Source organism: Panthera uncia, chromosome F1 (assembly GCF_023721935.1).
Source record: "Panthera uncia isolate 11264 chromosome F1, Puncia_PCG_1.0, whole genome shotgun sequence".
NCBI classification, from domain to species: Eukaryota; Metazoa; Chordata; class Mammalia; order Carnivora; family Felidae; genus Panthera; species Panthera uncia.
The window spans coordinates 60,544,617-60,555,369 of NC_064813.1; the positions used below are offsets into that span (position 1 = coordinate 60,544,617).

General features: G+C 42.3%; 1 protein-coding gene across 2 annotated transcripts in view; it reads right to left on the bottom strand.

Moving 5' to 3' along the window:
- NUF2 (NUF2 component of NDC80 kinetochore complex) overlaps window positions 1–8,517 on the bottom strand; it is a 29,481-nt gene extending 20,964 nt beyond the window's left edge. The window contains exons 1-5 of one of the 2 annotated variants that reach the window (XM_049634596.1): window positions 8,398–8,516; window positions 4,966–5,114; window positions 3,588–3,662; window positions 2,553–2,629; window positions 1,995–2,056 (exon numbers count right to left, since the gene is read on the bottom strand). In XM_049634596.1, coding sequence (XP_049490553.1) covers window positions 1,995–2,056; window positions 2,553–2,629; window positions 3,588–3,662; window positions 4,966–5,088 — 337 coding nt within the window. In that variant the 5' untranslated portion in view covers window positions 5,089–5,114; window positions 8,398–8,516. Of the gene's footprint in view, window positions 1–1,994; window positions 2,057–2,552; window positions 2,630–3,587; window positions 3,663–4,965; window positions 5,115–8,397 lie in introns of both variants that reach the window. The other variant, XM_049634597.1, reaches the window with a different exon arrangement.
- Between the last annotated feature and the right edge of the window lie 2,236 nt (window positions 8,518–10,753).

Genomic DNA, 10,753 nt, shown 5'->3' on the forward strand with positions numbered 1-10,753 from the left:
ATAATACTGTGGTGCTGGAATAATTTGATGAGTATATGCAAAAAGGAAACAATATGAACCTTGACCTTACATAATATATAAAAATTCAAGCATTAAATAGTAAAAGCATATTATAGTATGCTTAAAGCAAAGTATCTGAGTAACTCTTAGCAACCAAGATTTTTTTAATAGTACATACAAAAAACTGGTTTTATGAATCATAAATGAAAAAACTGATCAATTAGAATCTTCAAAATGGAAATATATTTTGCTCTTCAAAAGACACTATTATAAAATTAAAAAGGCAAGTAATGGGCAGAAAATATTTGCATAATACATATCTGGTAAGTTATGTATTTTCATATCTGAAGAAGCCATACAATTCAGTAAGACAATTCAAAACATAATTATTAGTTAATTAATTAAACAAACAAACTCAAGCAAATGATTCAAAAAGACACTACACCAGAGAAGATACGTGGATAGTAAATAAGTATATGAAAACATGTTGCTATTAGTCATCAGGGAAATGAAAATTAAAACCATGAGATAAAACTACGTAGCCGCTAAAATGGCCAAAATTAAACCATTCTGATACCAGGCAAGTCAGGAGAGGATATGGAACAACTGAAATGACCAGATGTTGCCGATGGTGCGATGCCGCCACTTTGGCGAACGCTTTGGCAGTTTCCTAAAACAGTAAGTATGCATTTGCCCCGTGAACCAGCATTTCTACCGCAAGGTATTTACCCGGAGAAATGAAAACACGTGTTCTTACAAAGACTTGTAACCTAACATTCCGAGCAGCTTTGTTCATAACGGCCAAAAATTGGAAACAATTCGAATGTCTCTCAACGGGTCCCTGAGTAAATCATTGGGTAAATAAGTTGTGGTTTATACTTTCAAGAGAATATTATTCCAAAATAAAAAGAAACAAAGTACTAATAAATACAATTAACATGGATGAATCTCAAAAGCATTCTAAGTTGAGGAAGCCAAATGCAAAAGGCTACAGATTATTTCATTTATATCAAATGTTAGGAAAGTCAAGAAACTACAGTGACAGAAAGCAGCCCAGCAGTCGCAAGGGAAGGGGCATCGGTCAGAAGTAACCAACTGCAAAGGACCTGAGAGAACTCTCGCAGGGTCATCGAAATCTCTATACGTGACTGTGGCAGTGGCTATACAACTCTATATGCCTGTTAAGATTCACTTAATTATACATTTAAAATTGGTGAATTTTTATTTTGTGTAAATTATACATTGATAAACAAAACAAAAAATTACATCAGAAAGAGGAAAAAAAACACAGTTTTAAATGGCACACTGAATCTCTTGCAACATAAAATAACTTGACATAGAAATATCAAAGAGTCAGGGGTGCCTGGGTGGGTTGGTCGGTTAAGCGTCTGACTACAGCTCAGGTCATGATCTCCCAGTTCTTGGGTTCAAGCCCCACACCGGCTTTGCACTGACACTGCAGAACCTGCTTGGGATTCATTCTCATTCTCTCTCTCTCTCTCTCTCTCTCTCTCAAAATAAATAAATAAACTTTAAAAAGTAAGTAAACATATATCAAAGAGTCAAACGAATTAAGGACATTTAAATAGTTAAGAGAAATTGACATTTTAATCTAATATCAAGGCTCTTCCTAGCAGTGCTAAAAGATATTCTCTTCATGGTAAAAAGTAATTCTTACATTTGATAAAATTGGTATGAAGAATCCGCTATGCAATATCACAGCTTGTATATTACTCATAAGCTTATTTTCAAATTTACAGAGTGTTTTTTAAATGTAAGCAGTTAAGAAAAACAGATCAAGAAAAGAGTTTTTCTGCAGATCTACGAAAGAAAAAATTCCAGTCATAGGATATGAAAAAATTCATCCTTAAGAAAGGGATACACTTTCTAAAGCCAATTTCCTACAGTTTTTTTTTTTTTTTACATTTGTTAATGGAAAGGTAATATAGGAGATTGGAGTCAGATATTACAAACTGTTTCAAATTCCCACTTACTTGGATATAGGATATCAGCAATCTCAAAGTCATTCACCCGACAGATGGGCAGAAAGGAGTCCCTTGAAGACGAAGGAGAGAAAGAATGTCATAAATTATATACAAACCATAGGACATAAACATTTCATTTTCAGAGAGCTCTCTGGAGATGTTTCTCAACATCAAAAGACCAAGTCAGAAGCCTACTACCGTGCATAATCCTGCAGTACAGAAACCTATGTTTTCTGCACACTCTACGGGTATTCATGCCATACCAAGGTATAAATTCTAACAAACAACACACACTTAGAGGTACTAGGACTCTTTAAGAACTCAAAACACTGCCAACAATTTTAGATTCACAACATCTCAAAACTTCCATCGCAAGCAGGGTTCACAGTGCCACAGAGGGAAGCAGTTAGTTCTATCCGGGGCGAAGTCTGCAATTTTGAACGTACTGATGGAGTGGAGAGGGAGATGACAGAAATTCTCTCTCCAAGAAACCCTGTCATTAAGAAAGCTTAATGTAATGCGCATGTGCATGTAGGTGGTCCAAGAAAATAAAAGCACTTTACTCACAGATGAATAAACAGATTGCTAACTGGCAAGAAGCCTTCCATGATATGTGGATACATGACTTCTGAGTTCACGGGCATCTAGAGGTGACACATCACAAAATCTAAGTTACACACTCATTGGACAAAACGAGAAAAATCTTCAACCTCAAGATAACTTTAGTCATAAGTTAAGATTAAAATAATCCTATTATCATTAAAAACATTTTTAAATTCAGCCAACAATATAGATCCTAGCACAAAACTAGAGTTGTTGCTAATATTATAATCACAGCAGGAGCTCAGTAAAGATGTTTCAAATGAATGAAACAATGCAGGGGTAAGGCTAGCGCATATTAGGTATCAGGAACCAGGCTAAGCATTTTCTACATATTCTTTTTTAATTTTCACAAGAACCCTAGGACAGGCTAGGACACATTCTTTTTTAATTTTTACAAGACCCTATTTTATAAACAAAGAAACTAAGCCTTGGCAAGATTTCATAGCAAATAAGCAGCAAAGCCTTTGATTTTTAAACAACATGTAATCATACTGGTGAGATTCTAAAGATACTACATTTTTAGTTAAAACTTCAGATAATGCCCTGAAGATGTAACAACGACAAAATTAAGAAAAATGACCTTTCCTACTAGAAATATCTAATTTGCTAAAAGCTCAGTTGCCTCATTTCATTTTTTCCCAATCTTAGTGCATATCTTCTCCCCTATTTTGGGAGTCCTGCCCCGGAAGAGAACAGAATCTGTGGAGACTCCACCGTCGTTCATTATTGTCTCTGCAGACCAGTCTGTACGTCTGTGAATACCTGCACAGCGTCGAGGAGTCATGCCATTTAAGTCTTTTACTTCTGTTCTTGTCTTACTAAGGCTATCAATATAAGCCACTATTATGCCTAAGATTCTTCTGTAGGTGACATTAATTTTACATAAGCCTTTGACTTTGTTAAAAACAAAGTCAAGAACTTCTTATCCTGAAACCAGCATGCGATGCGAACAAGGGAAATACAGCAGAAGAACGTAATTTTGCCTCATCTTAAACCCACCATGTAAAAATGCTCCAGTCGAATCCCATACACTATTTGCAAGGCTCGCATGTAGATCATGTTCAAGACTTCGGGCTACAAGAGAAAAACAACTGTTCACACTCGGACGCGTGACTGTAACACTGTGTCACTATCATCGTCACCATCCAATATTGTCACCACTGGATGCAGAGAAGAAAAGAGAAACAAAATAGCTCTATTGCCCTTGAAATATTCAATTTTTCCAAATTTTAACACACTTCTACACTTACCAGTCTGTTCAGATGTAGTAGGTGGTGAATAAGATTATTTGTCTCAGCTTCCGAACAGAATGAGAGCAAGTATATTCAATCCAACCCAATCCAATCCAAGCAATCCATCCACATTAGGGAAGGGAAGAAGGGTTAGTCTTTCAAAACAGATTGCGGACATGTGGCAAAAATTAAAGCACACTGAGGGTGGGGTGTTCTGTTTTCTTTTCGTTTTGTTTTTGTTTTTTTTTTTTTTTTTTTTCCAAGCGGCAATTCTTTTCGTTTTTTAAACAAAGACCATGGGCAAACTTAGTTCATGTTCTAGATGTTAAGGTTTCCCAAGATGTTAATAGTTTAAGTGAACACCATGACCTTGGGGATATAAACTTAACAGGGTAGCCTGGGATTTTTTAAATGTTTTCTAATACAGTAGTTGCCAAACGCTGGCCTGTAGAACCTGTTCTATTCCATATACAAGTTCATTTATTGGGAGATTATTCATTCCCTTTTAAAGAACTAAAAAGGCACTGAGATCACCAAGTTTGAGTTCTACATCATTAAACCAGGTTTTATTATGTTATCACTTCAAGACCAACACAGGAAAATGGAAGGAGACTCTGGGATTTTCTGTGACACATAAATAGTTCATTTTTGCATTTAATAACTAAAGAAATAAGAACGATGCCTGTCAAAACAACTCAATCCCCCCTTGGGGCACAATGCAAGAAAATTAATCTGCAAGCTTCCAAAGAGAATTGTTTCTAAACAATTTTTTTGTGGTTGGAAACCACCTGGAATAGGTTCCTTCAAGCCCTACCAATAAATAATGCACTCAGACCACCACTCCAATAATAATAAAAAATTTAATATACTTTAATACGCTTATGATTTAGAAGGTTTGTTGTTTTTTTTTTTTTTTAAGAAAACTACCATATTAAAGAATTGAATTCCTAATGGAAATGTAGAAGTCACCCCAGATACAGACTTAACATTATTTTAAAATTACAAGAAGTGAGAGATTGCTTCTGGATTAAAATGACTGGCTTACATCAAAAGGTAGCATACATGCCCTTCTCCACAAACACTGCAGACCTAAGTAGTTTCATTTGTATTTAAATGCCATCACCCACATGCAAATCACATATTACCTTTGGATTTGGATAAAGATCATTCTTGGAGAGGTTTTTACCATCAGCTCCTGTTAAGATTTTGTTGCGAATATGAATCACAATCTCCGCTACATTGTATCTGGGGAAAGACAAAGTTTCCATCCTGGGAATGTCCTGCTAGCCTGAGTCTGAAGGAAGAAAAACAAAGATCAATAACCTGGCAAGAGCAGCTGATCTCTTGATCCAGAAGCTGATAAACAGGAGTAAAATTAACAAGCCGAGGTTGAATATTCATAGTAGTGATAACTATCATCAAACATCCCAGTAAGAGAACACAAATGACATATATATAAAAATCCTACATCATACATCTGAATTATAAATGTGGATATATGGATCCTAAAATATCTTTTATTCTGAAATGGCACCATCGTTCTCTAAGTTTCCTAACGCTGTTCTCTTTCATATGGGAAAGAGGACTTTGCATGAATATACTTGAAAAAGCATGTTTTTTTTTCTTTTTTAAATTTGGGGGGCATGGAGTTTAACAAGTTTGGTCCTGAGAATTATTCTTCAAACCAAGATACAGAGGCAACCCTATCAGCAGAAGCTGTATATAAACAGTAGCAACAGAGGGCACATAATAAAACCGAACTCTGACCTTACATTCTATGCAATGTACACATAGTGAGACGGGTAATAAGATTTAAGATGCACATAGGAAGAAGAGAGGGGAAACAATACAGGAGGAATAGAATGCTGTAACTGGAAGGCATTCCAATCACCGGAGAAGAGAACTTTAAAAACAACAACAAAAACCACTTTCCCCTCAGGGCCCTCAGAGGTACTCCGGCCTGTGCCCGTAGATCAGTAGTTCCCACAATGTCGCCCACCCCCCCAACCCCCGCCCCAGTGGGGGGACATCTGGCAATGTCTGAAGACATCTTTGGGATGACTACTGGGACCTATGGGCAGAGGACCAGCACGCTGCTGAACAACCTAATGCACAGGGCAGCCCCCCACAGCAAAGAATTATTCCGTCCGATTGTGGATACCGCTGAGGTTAAGAAACTCTGCCCTAGAGCCTTTAACTGTTCTAACGCCTGCCACAGCGTATTGGGATTGTGTTTACAGAACGGACACTACACTTGGAGCCCCGGTAACCCAACGCTTTCTTCGTATTTCTAGCTGTGCCCAGGAGAACAGCAGTAGTGGTAACACAGCAGGAGGAGCACCGGAGAGCAGCTCCTGCCTCCGCCACTCAGTTAACAACACCCGGTTTATTACATACGGACCCCCCACTCTGTAAGGCAGTAGCGTAACTCAGGAGATCCCGTGTGGCTACGTTCCATTTTGCAAACAAACTGAAGTGACCCACAATTCTGGACACCCAATTCTTTAGGTTCCTAATGTTTCTTAGAACACTACAGTTAAAAAGCAGCTTCGGTAACTTGCCTCAACTCTGATAAACGTAGAAAGCCAATCTGAAAGACCATTGGCAAGTAACTTCCCACTTCTGCTTGAACACGTGCAAACATCACAAAATTCGCTAACTCTCAAGGCAACTTCTTCCCGCTTCACTATGGCTCTAACGATCAGATAACTCTTGGGCAGACTGTGCAGAAATCTGTGCGTTGTAACCTTCACCCACCGGTCCTCTTTCCAGTCTGTGCAGCTACAAAGAGCATGTTCATCTCTGTTTACGTGACACCACTCTCAAAAGTGTGAAGAGAGCTACCACGTCCCTGTTCAGCCGCCTCTTCTCTAAGGTTAAGCATGATGTAAGTATAGTCGCTCCTCACACATTACTTTGGAGACTTTACCGTTCTACTCACTTTCCTCTAAAACCAACTATTTTGTGGTCAATGTCTTCTTAAAATCTGATGCTTAAACTGAACACGAGACTCCAGAGATGGTTTGTCGAGGGCAGCAGATCAATACAGTGACCCTGGCCACTGCTGCTCTGGTCTACCGCTGTAGCACTTACTGTCTGTCTGTCTGTCTCCCTCTCTCTCTCACACACACACACACACTCACGCACACACCCACGATCAACTAAAAACTCCCAGAACTTCTCCAGTGTGACCCACTTTTATGAAGCCAGGACTCCTCCATGTTTTTCTTAGAGAACTATTTGAACCTTAGGCGAGGATTTGCACTTCCCATCACTGACCCTCATAAATTCAAGCTTTCATTCCATAGCCCGCATCTTTCTGACTCCAAATCCTGACACACCTCACATATTAGGTGTCCTTTTCAGCACAAATACACATTCCACATTTTCATCTAAGTCACAGATTTAAAAACCAACAAGCTACATCTGGATCAAGGATCGTCACGATAGAGAAAGAGCAGGTGTAAAAGACCTTCGTAATCATTGTCGCACATCCTTCTCCTCTCTGCCTTGCACACTCTGTTATCAGATTAACCCTTATAAACATCACATGCCTCAGGTAACATCGCTACAAAAATACTTCAATTACCCTACCCACCACATAAATTCAAATTTTAGCGTTGGTTTCTGAAACCTTCCAATATTTAGTAACTCAATGACTTTTCTGTTTCACGTTGGTCTCCTCCAAGATGTTTCCCAAACTCCCAGTGCTTCTTTTTGGAATCATCTGCCATTTCCAATTTCAATTTCAGTTCCGATTCATTTTTGGCCGGTGGGGGGAAAGGCCTCCCACCTACACCGTCTGAGCTCTCTCCTGGGATAAAGCATACAAATGACCTAATAATATACGTAGAGTGACCCTCAGAGAGCTTAGCAAGGAAGCAGAGATTATCTGCTAATGCTCACTCCGGTTTCTTATGTATTTGCAACACCAAAGACGCTGGGCCGAGTAGACGTTGGCAGAATACCTCTTAAATTGTACACACTTCGTCTTGCTAACACAAACTAGTTCATGGAAGTCAAAATTCCGGGAGGCAAAGGCGATAAACAAAAACAAACAGAAATGACTCTCAACCTCAATAAATTAAGTACTGTAAAAAGTTTCCCGAAGTCGTTCAGAGAAAAGGATCGTCCCACGCAGGCACAGTGCCATACATGTACGGCTCTTTCCTTCGACGTTTGGGTTAAGTATGTATGTTTGCCTTTCTTGATTTTGTGGGTAAGCGATGTGTGAGCAACGGAGGTCTGCAGGAAGTTGATGAGCATCTCAACCCTACCGCCTTCTAAATAAGCGGATTAACAGTACATATAAACACAAGCTGCACATGGCCAGCTTCAGCTCAAGTGTCTTCTCACACAGTCTACGCGGCACCAGACGATACTCGTTCGTTTCGTAGGAACGGAGCCGAGGTTGTTTCTGGGACCAACGCCAAATCCAAAGAGCCCCCACCTCCCGGGGGCTGGCTTCTCCGGCCTCCTCCCCAGCGCTGCGCGCAACGAAAACACTGCCAGGCCCGGCGTCCGGGCTCCAGTCCTCCCGTCCTCCCGTCCTCCCGTGTCCGTTCGCGTTCACTTACCGAGCCAGCCGCCCGCGGGAGAGCAGCGAGCCCCGGGAGGTGCTGCAGGCGAAGGCAGAAGTCGGCCGACAACAACCGTCGACGCTTTTCAAACTTGCCGCCTCCTCCTGGAAGTCCCGCCCCCTCCGCCCAGCCCACTTCCTGCGCGGCGGCCGCGCCGGGTGCCCGTAAGGCTCAACAGACTCCAGGCGGGCGGGGCTTGTGCTGCGAAGCGAGCGCGCCCGACTCCAAGCGGAACCCTTTTTCGCGGCGTCGACGTCCAGTCGGACCTGGAGTCCGCAGGACGTGGGGGCGTCGCGGTTCGCCGGAAGGGTCGGGCGTTAAGGGGGTGGGGTGCTGCGGCCTTCCCCCGGACGTTTGAGAGCGTCTGGGGCCCAAGGTGAAGAGCAAAAGCCAGCGAACACGTCCTAGATTCTTGAGCCAAGCTCAGAGTGAGAAGGGAGAGGATGTAGGGCTCCCCGTGGGGCAGGGTGAGTCCCAGGGTGATGATAATACCGATGATCTGATATTGACCGTCAGCGCACGCGTTCTGTTAGGCCACATTAAAAGGGGGAAGGAAGGAGGGGCGAATAGATACTGTCATCAGATGAGGGATCTGAATCAGAGACGTTATGGAGCTGGCCCAAGGACGCGCACGGTAGTCTGTGAGTAGCACGGCCGGTATCCTGACACAGGCCCCCTGATCCGGCGTTGGTGAGCACGACTTCGAGAGGTGGATGGAACCCACGAGTACGTCTGGTCAAAGCCGTTCACCTTTGCCGACAGGCGAACGGGGGTTAGCAGTGATTTGTACCAAGAGAGTAAGCGGCACTGTCTGTAGCAGAACCCAGGTCTCCCGATTTTAGCTCCTCCCTCCCTCCGTGCATCTCTCCATAGAAGCCAGGCGCTGCAGGTGCTGCCCAGCACCAACTGTTCCCCAAACGTGCCGGTCCCCCAGTGAAGGGCCCTTCATACATGATCACAAGCCAAGAGTGTTGCAGACTGGACTAGATGTCATTGGAGAAGTCCTTAAGTTTTATGGCGGTTTGGGACACGGAGAGGCCATAATAGGACCTGCGTCTGACTGCAGGCAAGGTAGAGTATTAGCTGGTGAGGGTCGTATGTTGGATGGGGAGTCTGGACTGGATAAAGTGAAAACGCTGAAAATCTTGTGTTGGAAGTAGACGTTCTGGTGCTTTGTTGTGCGTATTCACAGAGAAGTCTATACCGTTTCGAACAAATACGTTCCATATTAAGTAGTTGAGGGCTAATTTTCCCCTATCCAAGCCCATGTACTTAGGTAAATCTCAAAGTCAGACTTTTAGTCAAACTCAAAAGTAGGTTAGGAAAATAGAATATTAGAGATCTCAGAGAGTCAGTGAGGAAAGGAGAGAAAAACGACCTTTCATTGGCACTTGCCAAATCAAATTCATTACTTGTGCATACACTTCCTCTACGGGAGCACATCTCCTCAGAGGCAGGGGAAGTGGGGACACTGAAGGACAGAGAGCACAGGTCTGGAATCAGAAGTAGCTGGGTTTCGGGGCGCCTGGGTGGCGCAGTCGGCTAAGCGTCCGACTTCAGCCAGGTCACGATCTCGCGGTCCGTGAGTTCGAGCCCCGCGTCGGGCTCTGGGCTGATGGCTCAGAGCCTGGAGCCTGTTTCCGATTCTGTGTCTCCCTCTCTCTCTGCCCCTCCCCCGTTCATGCTCTGTCTCTCTCTGTGCCAAAAATAAAAAAATAAAAATAAAGAGTGGCATAAAGCGTAGTGCTCACCCTCGGCAGACGGTCACTTCTTTAAAAAAAAAAAAAAAAAAAAAAGAAGTAGCTGGGTTTCAATCCCCAATCACACTACCTACTACTACCTATGTGGACTCAGGCTAGTTGTTTAACCTAAGCTGGTCTCCACCTGTTCAAAAATGGAGATAACCTTCCTATTCAACGTACAGGGTGTCATGAAGATTAAATGAATTAGTTCTTATAAAGTACCTGGCAGAACTGTGGGCCCTTGGGGCACCTGGGTAGCATAGTGGGTTAAGCATCCAGCTTCTGCTCAGGTCATGATCTCATGGTTCGTGGGTTCAAGCCCTGCATCAGGCTCTGTGCTGACAGCTTGGAGCCTGGGTCCTGCTTCAGATTCTGTGTCTCCCTCTCTCTTTGTGCCCTCCCCCCTCCTCTCTCAAAAATGAATAAACATTAAAATAAAAAAAAGAAAGAATTGTGGGCAATCAAAAAGTGTTAGCTGTTCTTTTGACTGATAGTATTTATACTTGGTCCCTGGTAAAATATCTTGTAAATGGTAAGAGCTTAACAAAATGTGTAAACTGTTGAGAGTCCAAAGGAGAAAAGAGTGACCTCTGTGTAGGCCAAGAATAGAA